The following is a 22,847-nucleotide window of genomic DNA, read 5'->3' on the forward strand; positions in this document are numbered from 1 at the left end:
ACAAAGCAATATATAATAGGCCTCACTTTCTAACTGTATACAAAGCTGTACATTCTGATGTTTGATTTATATGTTCATATAACATTACAAACATGACAAAACATACATCTGGAAAGTCATTTGGGAGGGAGATGAAAGTGAAAGAGGATTGTAATTTTTTTTATTGTCTGCACTTTTTTTTAATTGCACAAGGTATGTCTTCCTGAAATACCCTCTATTCAAACGGTAGACATTGGGTAATATGATGTCTGCAGCTAATAACTCACTTAATGAAGTGTTGGGAAATGAGAGAAACCAAATGATTTCACGGACAGCTAAGTCCTGATTGGTGTCTCAGTTGCCAGCCTCCTGGAATGAGTTTAAATTCCTTCTACAACTTACAACTCATCCAAGGGTAAAATTATTCAACACAGAAACTGGAGAAATCAACTGGACTTTGGATATTGTTTTACCTGTACATTTTCCTGAGTGGAGAGAAAGGTAACATCAACTGATGATATTTCAAATAGAACTTTTTTTTTTAAATCTTCTCTGAAAAGGGGGAAAAAATAGAGTGAAAGAGTGACATCATTTTGTTATTATAGGCAGCATTTTGAAACATGAAGACTATGATTCTACTGCTTTATCTTCTAGGATCAACTCAGTCATTACCAGTAAGTGCAATATGTTTATTTTATTACCAACCAGCCTCAGCAGCACCCTCTGCTTGTAGACCTTTCTTCCTGCATTCCATCAAAACTGCTCTGTCCTGTAACCCATTCCCTTCGTTTTCTGTTTTTATTTTCCAAAGTGAAAAATGATAAACTAATACGGTTTAGTGCATATTTCAAATTCTTAGATTTTAAAAATGCATCCACTCTAACATAGAACTTTAATTATCTTGGCAGAACAATAGGTAGAAACCGGGGGGAGAGGGGAGGAATGCTTAAATTACACCTACTCAAAGTAGATAATTATTTTACTTTCCAAAAATAATTTAAGACTTTCTTGGCGATCGATTATTTTCTCATGACTAAAGAGGTAGAGTGTACTTTCTGACTTTCTTAATTGGAAGCATGAAGCATGTAGACTATATAAACTCTGAAAAGGCTACCAAATTATGCAAGTATATAAACTCTAAAAAGGTTATCAAATTGCACAACAGCAAGGGAATATTACAAAGTGGCTAACATTTTTTACTTAGAACATTTCACTGAAAAATACGTTCACATTTAACAAGTTTTTGAAAGGAAGGAGCACCAGTGTTCTAACACATACTTCAATTGTCCTCCAATATTTTATAGACGTACGTGTGGGTGGTTTGGATCTCTCGATGGACTTCCCTTTGACCATTTGAGCTGCTTGAGCATGTACACTGAGAAAAAATTAGAAAGAATTTTCTGTGAAATAGAAGAATCGAAAAAACCCATTTATAGTTGAACTCACTGGACATGTCTATAATCATCTATGCTATCAACAAATACTTAGTGAAAACTCTCTATGTACCCAATCCTGTGCTAGCTGTTGAAGACACAATAATGGAGGGCAGAGGGGAAGACATGACCCTTCATGGTGTTCACAAGGATTGTAGATATTAAATATTTTTTAAAGAAATGTTAAATTATAAATTATAACTATGATTACTTCTATGAAGAAGATGAACAGGGTGAATTTATGGGTAGAGGATAGAACCAATCTCCTTATTTCACTCCATATATACCTACATCCCTCTTTAAAGAAGCTGTCCACAAAAAAAATAATTTGAAACAAGGTAAATTAGTAATTCTTTTACAAAACATGGATTTTTCACTTTAAACAAATTTACCAAAAAGTTTTTCTAGATAGGGTGTCTATGGAGTATTTAAATTACCACACTACTTGTAAAAACTCAAGATAAATAAAACTTTCCAGGAGCACAGCTATCATGCAAGGTTGACTCAGGAGTGGCATACAGGTTAATGCAGATTGCTAACAGCCAATGACGTGAGAGCAGTGTGAGTGGTACAGGGGATGTGGGATGTGACACTGACATGTCTATAAGGTATAGTAGTGATATTTACCAAATGAAAAATCATGACACATAGACAAAGTATTTTTTATTATTTGTAGATGAATTTATTAAATTATCATAAAGCCATAAAAATGAATCAATTTTTAAATGTAGACATTTCAAACAGCCTAGTGATTGTTTTTAGTAGATCCAAAGCTTGGGAATAGGGTACACATTGGTGATGGGACAAGTTGCATATTTAGGAGAAAGGCCAGGGTAAGTGACCCTGACCAATAAAACAGTGCACTCAAGCACTGACTTGAAGCAGGTGAGGGAGTGAACCAATGTCTAGGGTAAGAACATTGCAGAGAGAAGGAACAGGTAGAGGTGAGGTTTTAGGACAAGAATGAGCCTTATCTGTCCCAAAGACAGCAAACATCTGTCCCAAAGACAGCAGCAGAGTGAGCAAAAGGAAATGGGGTGGGATGGAAAGTTCAGAGAGACACTGGAGGCCCAGGGCATGAGGACTTTCAGATCATTGTAGGGTCTCTGATTTTTACTCTGAGTGAAAATAGAAGTCAATGCAGAGTTTGAGCAGAGAAGTGAAAGAACCAGACTATCGTTTGCAAAGAACCACTCTGGCTGCCATGCTGACAATAGATTGTAGGGGATGAAAAACACACTTACATAATCTCACAGCTTAAGGGAACCTCTAAGGACAATCTTACTTCTTACAACTGAAGGGGTAAGTCCAGAGTGAAACCAGTCAGTAGAAGCTTCAGGATATATCCAAGTTACCCAATGGCTGATGCAGCGCTGGAGGGCCATACCACGCTGCCCTCTGGGATGCAGCGGGGAGCATAGGCAAACTGGAGTCAACCTGGCCAGGGAGCTTCTACCTGAATGCAGAGAAGCTAATGAAAAAGGATTTATTTCTTCAAGGACTAAGAGAACTTGCAGGGATCCTGGTGGATGGCTCTGCCGTTCACCGTATCACCTTGGGCAGGTAACTTTGCTTCTGTGGACCTCAGTTTCCTCGTCTATAGAACAAAACCATACAACCAGATGATGTGGGTGTCAAGGACATTTCACCCCTACACGTTGGCTATTTTTTATGGTTTATTTATTTTTGAGAGAAAGAGAGAACAGAACAGTGGCAGAGAGAGGGAGACAGAGAGAATTCCAAGCAGGTTCGCCACTATCAGCATGAAGCCTGATGAGGAGCTCAAACCCCTGAACCGTGAGATCATGACCTGAGCCAAAACCAAGAGCCGGAAGCCCAACCTACTGAGCCATCCAGGTGCTGCAAAATGGTTATTCTTAATACACTAGGAGGCCAAGAAGGAGATTGAATCTCCATTACATGAAATGATTTGTCAGGCACAAGACAGAAGCAGGAAGCTTCATGAAAACGGAGTAGAAGTTATGGCAGCTTACCTTCAGACATTGGGAAAAAGCAAATGTTACAGAGTTAAGGTGCAGACTATGTATTTCATGTCCTGAAAAAAGGAGGAAGGCAGTTACAGAAAAGGAAGCCTAGGAACTACCATAAGAACTTATGTGCCTGACCCCACAGTAGACCCTTCCCCACCACACCTCTCTGGTCTCACATTTTTCGACTCTACAATTCCATCCCCTGTCACACACCAAACTTTCCAGGGAACTAAAACTTCTCCAGAGACATCTGTGCATTTGGGACAACTTGTAACATCCTGGAAATAAATGGATACAAAATCTCAGACACATTCCTGCCTCATCTAATATTTGTTAATTGCAGACACAGCTCAACCCTGCTTTGGGACTTCCAACAAAACTGGCTCTAGATCAGGCAACTCTTCTAAACCAACATCAGCTAAATCAGGTAAGAGTCCTACAATGCAGAACATTTGCAGCCAACAAAGGAAACATGTTAAGACTGGGGAATTTAAAATCAAGATTTACATAGTCTTATGCCCGAACAAGAGAGAAAGGCTTCCTTTTGGGAAGAAAAAACAAAAAGGACTAAACTTTTTGAAATTTTTGAGCAAGAAAAGCAAAATATCTTCATTCTTTTTCTTTTGTCTTATTGTTTAGCAACCAATAGTAAACTCTGTAAAAGCAATAGCTACACCTATTGACAAAGCGTGGTCATCAATGTCCTTGAAATACTGTGACATTGTTGTATGTGATATCTGCCAGAGCTAGCAGGGATTAAGAGGTAATCTATAAAAATAACTGCGTATTTCCTTATAGTTTTCTTAAGTTCCATTGCTACTGATAAGCTTATATCACTGTAAAATCTGTTTCTTTAAAACATATTTAAATATTTTTGAAAACTGCATCATCTCTTGGCTTCCACCTTCTCAATCCAACCCTGGTTCTGCTCTAAAGGATCCCTCCTTACCTACCTCTAAATGTTGTGAAATAGTACTATAACAACAAAGTGCAAAGTTCTCTTTTTAGTCTGTGGACATTAGAGAACACTCAAGTCAGGAGCCCATCTCACTCCCTAAGGAACCTGAAGCTTATACAATTTGGGGATGCTGTTTAAGCAAAAGAAGACAAAATTAGCTATGTGAAATTAAGTACTAAAGTGTATAATTTACTATGAGATAAGAAATGAGAGTAAGTTACATATTTTTTAGTATTTATTTATTTTGAGAAAGAGAGTACGAGAGCAAAAAGAGGCAGAGAGAGAGAGAATGCCAAGCAGGCTCTACACTGACAGCACAAAGCCTGAGATAGGGCTTTATCCAGAGAATCAAGAGTTGGGTGCTTAACCAACTGTGCCACCCAGGTGCACTGACACACTTTTAAACTCAACACATTGCTAGGACACCTCTGAGGGCCATGGAAGGAGTCAAGCTTCACCTCCATTTACCTTCATCCTAAATCTACCTAAATCCACCTGTAATGGGAGTATAGGTACTTGAGAATATCCAGCACGGACAGCATGGTGGCAACAGACAAGCTCTGGTCTCACATCAGTTTCCATGCCCTGCAGGTCTTCCCCTCTTTAAGTCTAATACCACTGACACAGATGATCACACTGGGCGCAGATCTGCAGCTGGTAAGACTCTTTTATATCACTTTAATATCCGTTGTTAAATGCAATACATAATGTTTAATGTCCATGTGTGTGTTCCCACAAATACACGCACACACACATTCATCGTAGATAAGTTGAAAGAGAACAAAAAAAAGTAGGAGCATTGGATGCTCTTCAGTACATCATTCAAAGTTTTACTTAGCAAGAGGGTTTCTAAAAGAATTAATCAAATTTTCGTGTCTTTGCTGCTTTTGTTCTTTTTAGCTCTCCTTCAAGCTCCTCTACACATTCCTCCAACATATTTTCCTCACTGCACCCTACAGTGTTCACACACCCACACAAACGCTATGACCACTAGACAAGAGAAAACTAGAGACAAAAGAAAACTAGAAGGGGTAGAAAGATCCTCACTCTTCTCATGGATTACCTGTATGGTTTACTCTGGGAGAGGAAACATAATAAATTCCTTTTTTGATTGTTAAGATCAGAAACATAGTATTAAACCACATTCAGACTAGATATTTCACTGTGACCTTCACAATTTTTATGGGGATACCTATAAAGGAATTAATGTCTTTATAAGAAAGCTATCAAAAAATCCCAGGAACCATTGTTATGGCCAAAAGGGAAAATGAGGATAAAATCACGTAAGTAATCCTCAAGAAAATGGGTTAAATGCCAAGAAAACTTAATATGGGAAAAGTTAGTCCTGGACCTTATGGCTGTACTAGTACACTAAGTAAGTCTTTGAACTTCATCTCTATACCTAATTCCTAAGGCAATAGTATATTGCATACTATTTTTCAGGTCTGCATACTAAACACATATATTTGCATAGCAAACCTGTCCTTTAAACATATTTTAACTTTGGTAAATACATTTTGGTTTCTTGAATGGCCAACCTGAAACAACACAATAACAATCTTTTTCATTGCCCTACAGCTAAATCCTCCTGCAGGGCTGGCGCCTGGTACCCAGACCCTCCCACTGACCCTGGGGGGATTGAATACACAACAGCCACTGCAAGCCCAAGTAAGTTCAAAACAGGAGTTCAGTTCAACAAGGGAGAGCATTTTCTATCAGGTGGAACCCTAAAGGGGAGGAAAGAATTTTTTTTAAGGTTCTCGAAAATTTCACCCAGAAATTTACAGAGGAATGTCCAATTGAACATAGAACATCTTTGGCAATTTGGTTCTTGATGAAAACACACAAGGAAAGCCAAGCACGCAACCTGATACCCTCTCTAGAATACATTTGTAGCGGGTAACAGGGAAATGTGAAGAGCTGTAGAAGACTGAAAAGTCAAGAATATAAGGGGAGAAACTGAGAGGTAGCAGGATTCTTTTCTTGCTTGCTGTTTTCCATAGAGGACTTCCTGGGTGACCACAATCATCCCAAAGAGAAATCAAGAGATGGATAAAGTTTATTCCCAGCAAATCCAGTCTCCTGTTTATGCCCTTTTTTTCATGCCTCCTCTCAAGTGCTCAATGACTCTCTAGTTCCTTTTCCCCTCCCATCATTACTTGTTTTCAGGAAAAACCCTGAAAAACCCTCCCCCACTAAGATATAAATGACATACATGGGGCATCACTCCTGTCAAAAGTGTTGCATTTTACCTACAGACAAAGTCCAAGTTTTACCTTCTTAAAACTTCTCTAAATAAGCTTAGTGACTCTGGAGAAAAACACAATGATCCCTTCACAGCTAGACTAAGTTGTTCATAGATAAACACATGAACTCAGCCCTTATCATTCCCACATAATGGTCTCATTTTTGTAGAAGATTTTTACGTATTACATATATAGTTGATGTAAGTTATATAGAATTATGAAAATATAGAAAGCAAAAAGAAAAAGAACATTCACTCATAATCCTATCAGCCAGAACTAAACACTGTCAGCATTCTATGGTATGACCTTCCAGTCCTTTTTCTACACATGTAAGTAGATTTTTTTAAGAAAATATGAGTATTGTACATTTTTCAAAGAAAATGCATATATATATATACACATATATATACATATATATACACATATATACATATATATATACATATATATATGCATATATGATAGAATTCTTTTTTTTAAGTTTATTCATCCATTCTGAGAGGGGGTGGCGGAGAGGGACAGAGAGAATCTTAAGCAGGCTCCATGCCCAGTGCAGAGCCCAACAGGGGGCTCGATCCCACAAACCCATGAGATCATGGAGCCAAAATCAAGTCAGACACTTAACCAATTAGCCACCTAGGCCCCCTTCACTTAATATATTTTTAATAGTCTTTGTATTTTGAAATATTCACTAATAAAATGGTTTTTAATGATTGCGTAGCATTCCATCATATTGTAAAAATTGTGGAGTTTTTTTCACCCAAATGTGTGCTTCTATAAACAATATTACAGTGAATATCCTTTAACTAAGTCTTTGATCATGTCAATGATTATTTTCTTATGACCAGTTCTTAGGAACAGAATTTGGGGATCGAAAGACATACAAATATGTAAGACTTTTAATACACATTCCCAAATTATGAAACATGAATACAACAATGGACCAATATATTCTAAAATCTTCCTATCACACACCTCCAGGTCTTAATAAGAGCGAGCTTAAATTAATGAGTAATTATAACCAAAGCTGAGTTTAACTGACAAAATAATTTTAAGCTGCTCAACTTAAGTTTTATGTCATATGCAACTAAGTACTTTCTCTGTACTTTCATTTACCCAAAATAACACAGGAAACTCTATACTGCTTCATTTATTCATATTTGTGAAATTCTGTGACATAACTAATTTTTACATTTCTTTTTTAATATTGAGATGTATCTTGTCTATCAGTCAGTGCTTATTTCTTACATACATATTAGAGAAAGACTAAAAAGACTAGAGACAGGCAAATAAAATGAGAATCTCCTTAACACATGCCCCTGATATAATCCATATGCTAACTCCCCAGCTTCAGTTTCAATTGTCACCCTGCTTCAACCTTGAAGTCAAATTTAGTACATCTTCAAATTCACCAACAAACATCCACTGGAGTCAAAAGCATTAGTAGGCACCACAGAAGTTACTAAAGATTCAGTAGACTGAGTTTGACACTGCATGCTCCCAACATGCAATAATATAAATCAATCCCCATTCTCAGTAGGGATTCTTCAGTGTCTCCAGGATATGCCACCACCAAGGGTCCCCATACCTGACTTCCTGTGCTGCCCCAGCTCCTTGGAGCCTGCCTCTCCCTATGCAGAGTAGCTTATATCCTCTGCCAGAAACCTGGGCACATGTCCACAGCTCTCATTTATCAACCCAAAGCCAACATGGTTAAGAATGCCAGGGGTGCCTGGGTGGCTTAGTCAGTTAAACATCTGACTCTTGATTTCGGCTCAGGTCATAATCTCAGGGTTCATGGGTTCTAACCTGATATCAGGCTTCATGCTGGCAGCACAGAACTTACTTGCGATTCTCTCTTTCCCTCCCCTGCTTGCATGCACACTCTTTCTTTCAAAATAAATAAGTAAACATTAAAAAAAAAAAAAAAGAGTGAACTCCTGAACCATAAAACTTTGGTCAAATCCCAGCTCCCTAGTCACTACATGTATGGTCAAGTTACTTCACCACTCTGTGGCTCACTTTCCTCATGATTTAAAATAGGAATTAAAGTTGAACCTACCCCTAGGGCTATTATAAGAATTAAATGAGCAAATAAACATAAAACACTTAGAACAGTGCCTACCACACAGTAAACACTCAGAAGTGTTAGCTATTTTTATTTCAAACAATTTCTCTACCAAAAAACTTGTTTGTATCTTTTCGTTCCTTCAAATTGGCCTTTAAAGAAGAAATTGTAATTATGCTTTTTTTCCAAATCCTGAGCACCCCTTCCCCTCAACCCACTTTCCCATTGCCATTCTGAAGATTACTCGGTTGTTTTGTCAGTAATCAAGAATCTGATTGACAGTAAAACTTTTTCTTAAATGTATATACTTAAATGCATGTACCTTTTGGCATTATGGATATTACTGTGCAAACTATCTTGGGAAATAACAAAGTTAAGAGTCCATTTCATAAGACTTTTGCATCTTTGGTGTGGTTAGTATTAAAATCCCCATTTTGATAACTTTCATGACACTATGTGAATTTCTATAGAGATTAAAATAAACTTTAAAAGCCTAGTTCTCTTGGACAAACTCTAGGTTAACTCTTAGAGTACTAGAGAATACCAACCCCCTCACCAAAATCTTTTCAACTAAAACTTCATAATGATGTGATTTGAAGTGGGGGTCTGAGAGTGAATGGCCAACAAAGAATTCTTGAGACATTTTTGGTGCAAAAAAGTGGTTATATTTAAAGCACCACACCGGGACACAGGACTGAGGGCAGAAAGGGCTGTCCTGGGGATTGCAAGAAGCTGTTGGTTTATATACTTTTAAGTTGGGAGGGGCAGAGAAAAAGAAAAGTTCGCAAGAGGTTTTCATATGTTAAAGAAGACTTATAGGATCCTGGAGGCCTAGCTATTGTCAAGCTAAGGTCGTTTTTTCCTCTAGCAAAGTATTAACATTAAGATTGGGAGTTCCTATAGGAATGTCATATTCTGCCAGCCTCAAGTATTTGTCAGTGGGCTGCAGGTTACGTGGAAATTTAATTTTATCTACATTTCTTTTGCCTTTGTTCTCCATATCAATAACATTCGTGTGATTATCAGTGACCAGTAAAGTATTTCTCACTCAGTTCTAAGAACTGCCGGTATCAAGATTATAGAACAACATCATCCATCATTTTCTACCAGTGCTCTATTTTAACAGCAAAATATCCAGGTAACCATTATGAGACTAAATATATTTGCTTCAATAAATCTTTGTATTTTAGAAATCTGTTTTTTAGTGTCTCTTCTGAGGTGCCATATAAAAGAAATACATGCATTTTATCCTCATGATTACTTGTAATAACTTTCAGTTTGGAGATAGCTTGAGACCAAAATTAGTTTTTCTCGTCCAATTTAGTAACTTCTACCTCCTTAATGTGCTGCCTTGGACTAGTTTCCAAATCCCTCTGGGTTGAATCTGCTTTTTACACATCAGATGAGTTCCAGTTCCCATCCAACTCTATGGGCCTCTATGATTGTAGCTGATACATTGGTAACAAATATTTGTTCAAGGCATATTGTATACTTTTAAGAAAGTCCCTATATTTATATCATCTGCTTTGAACATATTTTTTTATTGAATTTTTCACTCTTTTTCAGATGTTGCCAGTTATTGTAGCACACCTTGGAGCCCAGGTAAGATTGTTTTGCAATGTGATTTTTACTTTAAATCAGTTTAGTGTGAAATATGTCATCCTGCCTCAATTCACCAGATAGTTGCCAAGTTTCCTGTTTACTTTGCACTGTATGAACACTGATAGTAATGAGCTAACACTTATTGAGCATTTACTACACACCAGGCACTGTTCTAGGCATCTGGTTATTTGTTATATACTATCTCAGTATTCAAAACAACCTTTTAACGACAATATTTTTTTTTGAGAGAGAGAGAGACAGGCAGAGCAGGAGCAGGGGAGGGGCAGGGAGAGAGAGGGAGACACAGAACCCAAAGCAGGCTCCAGGCTCTGAGCTGTCAGCACAGAACCCAATGCAGGGCTTGAACCTGTGAACCGTGAGATCATGACATGAGATGATAGATGCTTAACCAAGCCCCTGGTTCATATCAATTCTTAATTCCACATCTAGGAACACATTCAAATGAAATAATCTGAAATACGGCAGAAGTTTATTTACAAACATATCCATCAAAATAATAATATTTGTAGTGGAGAAAAACATTGGATGCAATTTAAATTTAAACAAAAAGGAAATGTTTCAGTAAATGGTACAACATAGAGCAAATACTTTGTGACCATCCAAAAAGGATATTTATTTATTTGATTTTGTCACTAGTAAGGTTAAATGATTATTGATGTAGTATTAAAAGAAAAAGTAAGACCCAAATTGTATAAATGACATAACTTCTATTATGGAAAAAAGACATGTGTGAAAAACATCTGGAAGAAAATCCATCCAACTCTGTACAATGGCATTATACTTTTTTTCTTTGTTGCTTTCTACATTTTCCAAGTTTCCTCCAATGTTCATGTATTACTTAATAATAGAAACATTTATAATTTTTTAAATGCAGAAGACTTCACATCATTCAGATAATAAGTGTTAGCAGTCCAATATCATGTGCCAGCTTGAATTATATGACACAAGTCACAGAGGCAGTTAAAATATTGTTGAAATTTTTTAAATATCTCTTTACAAATTTTATAAGTATCTTAAGTTTTTAAGTTATGTTATACATATCTTGCTTCAAATATATTAAAATTTGTCTAATAACTTGTGTTATTATTGTCCTTTTAGGGTACCATCCTAAGCTCAGAAGAATTGGTAAAATATATACATATATACATATATATATACACACACACACACACATATATAATTATATAAAATGTATATAAAAAATATATATATATATATAAAATTACTAGCATTTCAAATTCTTTTCCCTGCTATCACAATCCTTCTTTCTGTCCCCACACAATCTCTTTTGACCACACCTGCTAACCCTCGTGCATGCTTCTATAAACTGAACATTTTTATAGGTCCTTGCATTAAGTTATCCTTTGTCTAGCTGAAGATTTCACTATCCTTCTCCAGATACTTTTCCATTCATTTGACTTAGCTTTTGTTTTCTCTATATTGATATCAAATTCAATTCTATCCAGAAATCCAATGCATATTTTTAAAATGCATAGATTAAAATCTAGGATTCTAAATTATCAAAAGTCATACAATGTATAATAATGTACATATTGATATTTATTGAAAGAAAGATTCATTTTCTTGGCTTAAATTTTTAATTTTATGAAAATATGTTTTTTTTCTAGCATCTTATAGTGATGGATGAACTCTTCCCTATCCACAGAAATAACTAGAGGGCTGAACCTAAATGAAACTCATCTTGCCATTATTAGACACTTCTATACATTTCCCCTTAAGTCATGTCAGAAAAAAAATGACTTGAATTAATGCGGTATCTAAACATGACACTGAAGTTAAGAGTTGAGGCAGTATCTTGGAAGACAGGTTTCTTTGAAATCTTTCTATTATGAAAAAGGTAGAGATTTGCTAGATTGTTCACAAATAAAATCAAGTAATGGGGCTTTTCTGCAACAATGGAACATCCACATCTACCAGTCATTAAGCCAATTCTGTGTAACAGGTACCTTGGTAGATCTTTTACATACATTGCCTTTAATTCACACCAAGTGACAAAGTACAGATTTTTAAGTAAACTATGCCCAAAGTGGGGCTTGAACTCACAACCCCAAGATCAAGAGTTGCATGCTCTATGGACTGAGCCAGCCAGTCCACAAGAACACAAAGAACAGAGTTGTAACCCAACTTTATAGGTAACAAGACTGAGGCTCAAAGAACCCAAGCACCTTAGGTCCCAAGGTCAAGAAACAGTATATTCGGATCAAAAGCCATTTTTCGATCCATTATACCAGTGGTTTTCAAACTTTTTTTCAGTAAAACTCATGGTAACGCTATATTTTTCATGCAGCTAACATAACACACATACACACATGCACACACACAGACACACTTCATGAAATAGTATTTACCCTTACTGTAGAGAATGCACTTGGTAATTTATAGTCTATTCTTTTTATCTTATTTTTTAATGATGGGCATTACTGTCTTCTTTATTTCAAATCTATGGAGGCCATGACCCCCAGCTTGAAAACATCTGTGTTCTATTCCTGTCTCTCATCTGCCATAAGTCTAATTCTGGTTTCAGTACCTGGTAAATCTAAGACAGTGTTTTCAAAAACTTTAGTGTTGGCTCGCAAATCAAACAACTCAGGGTGTTGATAAAAAAAAAAAATGCAGATTTCTGGATTCTTCCCTAAAATAGCTCAATCAGAATCTCTCTAACAATAAAGCCTAGAAATTACCTTTTAAATAAACTTCTCAGGCCATTCTTTTTTTTTTTTTTTTTTTAATGTTTGTTTATTTTTGAGAGGGAGAGAGACATCGTGTGAGTGGGGGAGGGGCAGAGATAGAGGGAGACAGAGAATCCAAAGCAGGCTCCAGGCTCTGAGCTGTCAGCCCATAGCCTGACGCAGGGCTCAAACTCATGAATTGTGAGATCATGACCTGAGCCGAAGTCAAATGCTTAACTGACTGAGCCACCCAGGCGCCCCCTCAGGCCATTCTTATACAAACTTACAATTAAGAACTATGCTCAAAGAAAATGACCTGTATCTTAATTATGAGCCCTCAACCCTTCTTACTCAATGTCAATATTATCAGAGCTAAGGGGTTTCAGAGAACAAGTCCCGCCTGAATTCTCTCCAAATCCAGTTTATACTAAATTATTTTTTCTTAGGAGGAAATTCTTACAGTAATTTTTTCCAGGGGAAAAAAAATAAATGCAGGCAGCAACATTTATTTCCAGTGTGCAAATCATTGACAGACCTATCCATAGGAATTCTGTTGAGTAGCCTCAAGGAATAAAGAAGTGGTTGAAATGACAAGAGAAATATTTCTAACTGAATATTCCAATGCCTTTGAAAAATAAATCAAAAGAAACCTGAAGAGATGCCAACCATGAGATGAGGATTGATTGACTACTTGGATTAATTTTTCCATTAATGTTTAGTATCTTAAATTACTTTAAAAACTTTTGGGCAAAAGAGAGACTATAATTTAGGTTAATAGCAGAGAGAAAGCCCAGCATAATAGTATGGATTTTCTGCCTTAGTTCTATCTCCACGTACACCTGAGATGAACAAATTTTTCATTATTCCTTTTCCCATGACTGGCTTGATTCTAACGTGTCCTTTCTGATACAACATGGAATTGTAGTCACAAAACCAGCATCAGCCTTGCTCAAAAGAAGGAGGCATTTCCTCTAAGGAATGCCCAATCTTGATTATCTTGTCTGACTCTACCCTTCTGGTCCTGTGTTTCCTACCTCAACTTGCTACCCTCAAAGGAGAAAAGACTGGTTGACCAGCATTAAAATGTGTCTTTTGACTTTGTTTGCATTTTCCCTTCCTCATTCCAGCCAATGGCCCCACAAATCTTCACAGGCCTCATTTTCCAGCCCCTGTTCCCAGGATCCATCCTGCCCAACAGTCAAGCTAATCCAGATGCCCAGAATGGAATCCTTCCTGCAGGGCAAGCAGGAATGAATCCTGCCATCCAGGGAACCTCAGAAGGCTTCTCTCCAACTCCTAGTGACACAGATGATGACTTTGAAGTGACGGCCCCTGCAGGCATCCGAAGGGGCATGCACACTACCCAGGAAACCACCACAGGGCCGCCAAATGGTAAATACTCTGAGCCAGGAAAATGCCTTGTGAAAGTCATCTGCAGGGTGGGAGCAGAGTTGTCTTGCCTCGACCAGTACAGATCCTAATAAAACCAGGGATCCCCTATACCTAACACTCACAGTTGGTTCCAGTACTGTGAGGGAGTATTTTTATTGGGCCACCAATTCTATTGTATCAACCCAGAAAGGAGACATTTAGTTGCTGGCATAACATACTTTCTATCTTAGGTCTGATCTGGGAGTATTTGGAAACAGACTATCCTTTCCCTTTCTCACCTCCCTCTGACTCCCAAACACACGCAGGCCCGCAGCAGTCACAGTTAATCAATCATGATACTTTTGTCCACTCACCCATCATGGATGAGACACAGAACCTTCTTAACCTAGTGTTGGAAGCAGTAATACTTCCTGTCTATAGTAATAGTCATAGTAATAGATAGGATTTAGCACAGTAGGTGAACATATGTGCCATTATCTTGAGATGGGACTTAAGAAATGTTGCAAAACTAAGCTCTTTAAGTACCAACAAGCAGAAATAATCATTTAACATGTACAGATCTCTGGAACCAAATGTCCTTGGAAAGAACAAAAGAATGATTTGAGATGGATACTCCTAGAAAAGAAATTTTGATCTCAAGTAAAAATGTTTCAATCCAATATGCTTTTACCTACATTTAAAAAGTGTTTTGTTTTCTTCCAGGAAATCAGTAAGCTGTTTCAATTTTTTTTCAACTAAGCCGCCTCAAATGCAAATCTTTTTCACTGATCATATCATGGAATAGATGGAGACACACTAGAGAGTATCAGAAGAAACTCTTAGTTTACCTAACTTTCTTGAAGTTTCAGAAAATATATTCTTCCTGGAGAATAATGACTTCTGAAAACAAATGGATAAATTTGTCTTTGAAATGTAACGTTATGCCACCTTGGACTTGGAAAGTATACGTATTAAATGTATTTTGAAACTGATTTTTTTTCTTCTTTGGGGAGAGAAGAAAGTGGGACCCTTTCAGAAACTGCATTACATCAGGACTTAGATGATGTTCCAGATGGAGGGCTTTCTTTGGAGTAGGAGGCACTGCAGTCACGAAGTGGAAATTGAGCAATGTGAAGATAATTTCTGATTTCCTCACAACCAACTTATTACCCACTCTCTCCCATAAGAGCCACAGCTTTAATTTTCTACAAGCACTCCCAAAATATGAAGTGGAAACAAAGAATTGTAAATCACACTGCCTGTCCTCAAGTTGCTTAAATACAGAGTTGGGGATTTTGGCATTTAGTGCTTTATTTTGGTATATCTAAAAGTGAGAAATGACATGAAGTAATCACTAAAAGTGATTCTCTTGCTCCACACATCTAAAAGGTAGAATTTAGTCTGAATGAGTTTATAACTCAGACCACCACAGTTCATTCAGAGTGGGAAGGAATGGAAAGGATTCACAGAAACCACAATAGAGCCCCACAAAGGGAAAACATGGATAGGTTTCATAGCATCTCTCACTATGTTTGACTCAGCCCCATCAGTATGGAACAAATCCAAATATATATGCCATGATAAGCTTTTCAGGTGGTTAAAGATTTACTAATGGCTGACCATTTATTAGCCACAATGTTTCAGATTTGCAGAGTATGAATAATATACTTACAAACTGTCAAAGTTTTCATGGCCAAATTGAGTAAATCAAGACTGAATTTTCCAAAACTATTTTTCCATTAGTGCCATGTGATACTAATTAAAAGAGCTATCAAATGGTTTCCTGGATGACCCATTATCAAAAAAAAAAAAAAAAAAAAAAAAGAACACATTCTCTCTTAGCCTCATTTTTCTCATCTGTAAAATGGGAGCAAAAAACCCTGCTATAAATGTCCCACAAGGTTTACACAAGTAGATAGTGCATAAAAGTGCTCTGCGAACTCTACACCACTATAAACTTTTACTAGCCTTGTAACCAATTGAAATTATCTGTCCTTTGAGATCCACCCTTTGTCCCTATCCTTCCTCTCTGTGCTTTAATTATCAGTTTAGTTGTATGATTACCAGTTAGACAATCTAGACCGGGTGTCTTCCTGGAGCATGCTACTCCTGCAGGAACATGAAGACTTTCCAAGGGCTACAAACAGATGGTTTTGAGGGTGACATCTCCATTCTTAACCCCCACATGTGTGTTTTGCAAAGACTGACCTTGATCGAGAACGTCTCCTCTTCCTTCTCTCCTTCTCTCCTTACATAGTCTCTTTCCCAACATTACCCAAAAAAGGACTGTCTCACCTACCACCAATCTCACTGTGGGAAATTGCTCTGTCATAGAACACCTCCAAGATACATAACAAAGAATTTCAAATATTGGTGCTGATGTTGAGAATGAAAATAACCTTTTGCAACTCAGTAGTTTCTTGTTCTTAGCTTTCAACAAAATTAAATGAGGACCTAATGGAATTATCATGTAATTGATCATTGAAAACTTTTTTTTTAAGTTTATTTATTTTGAGAGAGAGAGACAGAGACAGAGAGTGCACAAGCAGGGGAGAGGCAGAGAAAGAGGGAGAGAGAAAGAATCCCAAGCAGGCTCCACCCTGTCCCCACAGAGCCCAACGTGGGGCTCAAACTCACAAACTGAGTTTGTGACCTGAGCCGAAATTAAGAATCAGATGCTTAATCAACTGAGCCACCCAGGCATCCCAGAGCCAGAATTTCTAGAGGATGGATTCCTGAAAGTGAATTACTGGATAAAAGGATATGCTTTTTAATATTTAAAATTTTGATATATATTGGCAAATTATTCTCTAAAATGGCCATGTGGATGTACTTCTACCAATATTTCTCTACATCTTTTCTTTTTTTTCTTTTTTATTTTTTTAAATATAATTTATTGTCAAGTTGGCTAACATACAGTGTATACAGTGTGCTCCTGACAGTAGAGATTAAGAATATATGAAATTAAAAATGTTTAGTTATCCATTCACTTAAAGACATCAATAATAAATAAATTACATGTTGGTACAAATAACATATTTTTACATGAAAAATACTGTTTTTGGGGTACCCAAAGCATCTGACTTTGGTTCAAGTCATGATCTCACAGTTCGTGAGTCTGAGCCCCACATCAGGCCCTGCACTGACAGTGAGGGTGGGATTCTGTCTCTCCCCCCATCTCTCTGCCTCTCCCTCTCTGTTTCTCTCTCTCTCTCTCTCTTTCTCTCTCTCTCAAAATAAATAAATAAACTTAAAAAAATAAAAATAATGAAAATACTGTTTTATTAATGAGAAAGCCTTATTTAATTAAGAAAATGTAGTGAGAAGAGTGGATTTATCTTTGAAATTTCTCTCATGTCTGACTTAACAAAAGATACAATTCTCGGAGCATCTGGCTGGCCCAGTCGGTAAAGCATCAGACTCTTGATTCCAGGGGTTGTGAGTTCAAGTCCCATGCTGGGTGTGGAGACTACTTAAAAAAAAAAAAAAAAAAAAAAAAGATAGGATTCTCATACCTACTTATGCATTCAATCTGTATGTATCTGTCGTAATATCACATACATAACTGCTCAAAATTCCACTGAATACTCTTGAGAAAATGAGAATGGAAAGGCAAAATATAATCTGTGTATCACTACAAAAGTATTTTAACTCACTGATGTACCAAAAGGATACCAGGGACCCCCAAGGATCATCACCAAACTTTGAGAACAACTTTGAGCATTGTAGCATCCATTCTTTTTTAATCTTCTCCCTGGAATTATATTGAAAATATATGGTGACCTATCACAGGTGTGTGACTTCACACACAGGTCTTCTCATTCTTATTCTACAAACACAGTAGTTTTGATACAATCAGTTTCGTTCAATTCCCACCAAAGAAAAAAAAAACTATAGTAAATATGTAATTGTATGTGCTGCAGTATTAAATCTATTCTTGGCAACTGAGATCTTCCCATTCAACAAAGCACCAGTGAAAGCTGAAACCTGCTGTCAACTTTACAGTCTGATCGGTAAAATTTTCCGCAGACCAGTCTCTGTCTTTAAACATCGTACAGAACTTTTTTTTTCTTCCCTTACCACATACTTCTGCTTCCAAGCACCACAAGACAAGTTCATACTGCCTTCACTTTGGTGTCCCAAAATTTGGTGGGTTGAGTCGCTGGGGCAGGGGTGGGGAGGACAGTTAGGAGTATTCCCAAGAGCCATGTGCGAAATGAAACAACCAGAGCAACTTAATTATTCACAACCCATATAAATATACCCCACTAAACCCAAATTCAATATGTCCCTACATCAACCTTCCTTAGGCCCGTCCCCAAAATCCCTGTGATCACCCCAATGCTATTTGACACAGATAGAGTAAGATGAAAGGAAAGTCAAGGTGAGAGAGTCAAATGTTTTCACTGGTTGTGATTAAAATATCTAACTATTTCAAGAGCTGCAAAACATAAGATTCTGTGAGCACATTATTAGCCTCCTCTCCTCTCAGGGGCTGGGAAGGAACCCATACAAGTGAAGAGCACTGCAGCGTGAACTTGAACTTCATTAGCTTCATTATAAACCCACCTCTGTCTCCTAGATCTAGACATGTGCTTTGCCCTCCTTTCCCTGTGCTTTGTGTTATGTTTACATTAATCCTTTTTATGTCCTCATTAAAAGGCAAAATGAAATAATATCTACTTCATTCTAGATGACAAGGGGTGCCTGGGTGGCTCAGTCGTTAAGCGTCCGACTTCGGCTCATGTCATGATCTCGCGGTTTGTGGGTTGGAGCCACGCATCCGGCTCTGTGCTGACAGCTGAGAGCCTGGATCCTGTTTCAGATTCTGTGTCTCTCTCTCTCTCTCTCTCTCTCTCTCTCTCTCTGACCTTCCCTTGTTCATGCTCTGTCTCTCTCTGTCTCAAAAATCAATAAACGTCAAAAAACATTTTTTTAGATGACAAATTCTTCTTGGAGCCCAAAGAAGAGGGAAATAATATATACTTAGGGCATTCTATTTAGGAAGTACAAAACAGAATATTTTTAGAAAACTGAATTCTAATTTACTCTTGACATGATAATGGATACCAAAGTCTAAAGAAATGCCATCCAATAAAAATATAAATTGAGCCATATAGGTCACTTTGAATTTTCTAGTAACCACATAAAAGAGGTAAAAAGAAGTAGGTAAAATTAATTTTGATAATGCATTTTGGGGCACCTGGATGGCTCAGTCGGTTAAGCACCTGACTTCAGCTCAGGTCATGATTTCAGGGTTTGTGAGTTTGAGCCCCCTGTTGGGCTCTGCGCTGACAGCTCAGAGCCTGGAGTCTGCTTCTGATTCGGTGTCTCCCTGTCTCTCGCCCCTCCCCTGCTCATGCTTTGTCTCTCTGTCTCTCTCTCTCTCTCTCAAAAATAAATAAAACATTAAAAAATTTTAAATTTAAAAATTTTTTAAATTTTTGATAATGCATTTTATTTAACACAACATATATATGTAATAGCATATTTTGACATATATGCAACATAAAAAATTAATAGCCTATTTTAGACTTAAACAAAAATCTCTTCGGTTTTGTTTTTGTTTTTGCTTTTGGTTTGCTTTGGTTTGGTTTGATTTTGGTTTTGGTTTTGGTTTTTTGGGTTTTTTTGTTTTTTTTTTTTTTTTGGTTTCTAAATCTTTGGAATCAAATGAGAATTTCCATTTACATCTCAATTTAAACTAGTTACACTTCAAGGGCTCAATAGCCTCAGGTGATGAGTAGCTACCACATTGGACAGTGCAAGTCTAGATTTAAGAAGAGCCACAGGTTTTAAAGTAAAATTCCTTTTAACCTATGGGAAATCTAAAGCTTAGTATAAGTCACATGTCCAAGGTCACAGAGAACCTAGCATTTGAACTTGGGTTTGCATAAGTTATAAAGTTGGAAGAAACTTTTTTAAATTTCCAAAGATAAAATTTTATCAATAATGCTACAGGAAAGACCAAATCATCTTTCTATTCTTTTCTATCTTTTTATTCTCTATACATTAAAAAAAAAGATACTATAAAATCATTGTCATATAAGATACAAAAAATGTCAGAAATAAGTAAGGATGATCCTCTCAACAAATGGTGCTGGAAAAACTAGACATTCATATGCAAAAAATAAATAAATAAAACAAAATAGAAAAAAAAAGGAAAACAAATCTAGACCCTGATCTTAAAACTTTCACAAAAGTTAACTCAAAATGACTTATATACCTAAATTTACCCAGAATATAACAGAGCATAAAATCTAGGTGACCTTGGGTATAGGGATGATTTTTTAGATACAACACCAAAAAAAAAAAAAAAAAAGAAGAAGAAGAAAACCCAAAGTCCATTAAAATTAAAATTAAAATTAAAATTAAAATTAAAATTAAAATTAAAGGGGTCCCTGGGTGGTTCAGTTGGTTAAGCATCTGACTTCAACTCAGGACATGATCTCATGGTTCATGGGTTCAAGCCCTGCATCGGGCTCTATGCTGACAGCTCAGAGCCTGAAACCTGCTTCAGATTCTACGTCTCACTCTCTCTCTGCCCGCTCCCTGTTCCCTCTCTCCCTCTCAAAAATAAATAAACATTAACAATTTTTTAATTAAAATTAAAATTAAAAATTTCTGCTCTGCAAAGATAATGTTAGAAAAATGAAAAAAAAAAAGCCACAGACTGGGAGAAAATAGTAGCAAAACTGATAAAGCATTATTATCCAAAATATACAAACTACTTATATAATTCAACAATAAGACAACAATACAATTTTTTTTCGTGGACAAAAATATGAACAGACATCTCACCAAAGAAGATATATAGATGGCAAATAAATATATGAAAAAGATAAAAAGTTCAACATCATATGCCTGAAATTACAAATTTAGGAAAAAACTAAATACCTCTACATGCCTATTAGAAAGGCTAAAATCCACAACACTGATAATACCAAATGCTGGGGAGTATGTGAAGCAACAGGAACTCTTATTTGTTGCTGGTGGAAGTGCAAAATGGTATCGCCAACTTTGGAAGACAGGTTTGTGGTTTCGTCCAAAACTTAACATACTCTTAAATAAATGATCCAACAATTGCACTTCTTGGTATTTACCTAAATGAGTTGAAAACTGAAGAATCGTCATACAAATGTTTATAGCAGCTTTATTCATTATTGCTAAATTTGGAAGCAACCAAGATGTCCTTCAGTAGAAGACTGATTAACAAACTATGGGACATCCAAACAGTGAAGTATTATTCAGCTATCAAGCCATGAAAAATCCACCTTTTGAAGGAAACTTAAGTGCGTATTGCAAAGTGAAAAGAAGCCTATCTGTGCATAATACATACTATATGATTCCTGCCAGATGACATTTTGAAATAGGCAAAACCATGAGATAGTAAAAAGATCAGGGTGGCCAGAGGTTCAGAGGGAGGGAGGGATTACTAGGTGGAGCACAGAGGGTCAATGAAACTATCCTGTATCATACTGAGATGATAGATAACATGTCATTAGACATTTGTTCATCAAAACTCATGGAATCTACAACATAAAAAGTGAACCCTAATGTAAACTATGGAAAACTGTTAATAAAAATGTATCAGTATTGGATCAATTGTAACAAATGCACCACAGCAATGTAAGATATTAGTAATGAGATCAAAGGTTGGGGTGGGAAAGAGGACAAAGGGGAAATTTCCTTACTTTCTGTTCAATTTTTCTTTAAACCCAAGACCTTTTTTTTAAGGGTCTATCAATTTTTTTAAAGATTCCTAAACATTTGTTGGTATTTTAAAATATTAGCCCAGGGGTACCTGGGTAGTTCACTAAGTTAAGCTTCTGACTCTTGATTTCGCCTTAGGTCATGATCCCACGGTCATGAAATCAAGCCCCATGTAAGGCTTTGCACTGGGCGTGGAGTCTGCTTAAGATTCTCTCCCTCTGCCTCTCTGCCCCACTCTCACTCTTTCCATCTCTCTCAAAAAAATAAAAAATAAAAAATTATTAGCCCACAATATTTGCAATTGATATGATTTGCTAGAAATTATCAGGCCAAGGGATAGAAAATACCTCCCCCTGGTGGTCCAGAGACAGAAAAACTAGAAGTGTAGTGAACCAACTCAAGCCAAGGAAAAGAGAGCAATAGCTGTTTCAGGGGAACAGGGCACTTTTAGAAATAAATTTAGTCTCAAATCTGATAGCTATTCATAAAATCCAAGTTAGAACCCATGAACTCAGGAAGAAGGTTGAGGAAGGACAACACTTAAGGAAAATCAGAGAACATATGAGCAAAATAAATAAGTGATTGATACCTTCTACAATGGGAGTGATTTGGAAAGGAGGAAACAATATTCCACAACTCCTCCAACTAAGTATCCCTTGGGTAGGAAGACCTCTGCGGGTCAGGATAAGAAATCATCCTAAAAGAACTGTAAAAATGCAGGCTCATTCTCCCAGTGAGATATTGACAGACCTCACCAGTAAACATCTAACCTAAG

The 22,847-nt window shown here is 36.8% G+C and overlaps 1 protein-coding gene across 1 annotated transcript; it reads left to right on the forward strand.

Moving 5' to 3' along the window:
• Positions 1-599: 599 nt before the first annotated feature.
• On the forward strand, positions 600-15,284 carry AMTN (amelotin). Its single transcript, XM_049630584.1, has 8 exons — positions 600-653; positions 3,747-3,830; positions 4,953-5,018; positions 5,940-6,029; positions 10,242-10,277; positions 11,397-11,423; positions 14,116-14,380; positions 15,083-15,284. The coding sequence occupies exons 1-8, from the start codon at positions 600-602 to the stop codon at positions 15,091-15,093; spliced, it is 633 nt and encodes a 210-aa protein (XP_049486541.1). The 3' UTR covers positions 15,094-15,284.
• Positions 15,285-22,847: the final 7,563 nt, after the last annotated feature.

The sequence above is a fragment of the Panthera uncia genome, chromosome B1 (assembly GCF_023721935.1).
Source record: "Panthera uncia isolate 11264 chromosome B1, Puncia_PCG_1.0, whole genome shotgun sequence".
NCBI classification, from domain to species: Eukaryota; Metazoa; Chordata; class Mammalia; order Carnivora; family Felidae; genus Panthera; species Panthera uncia.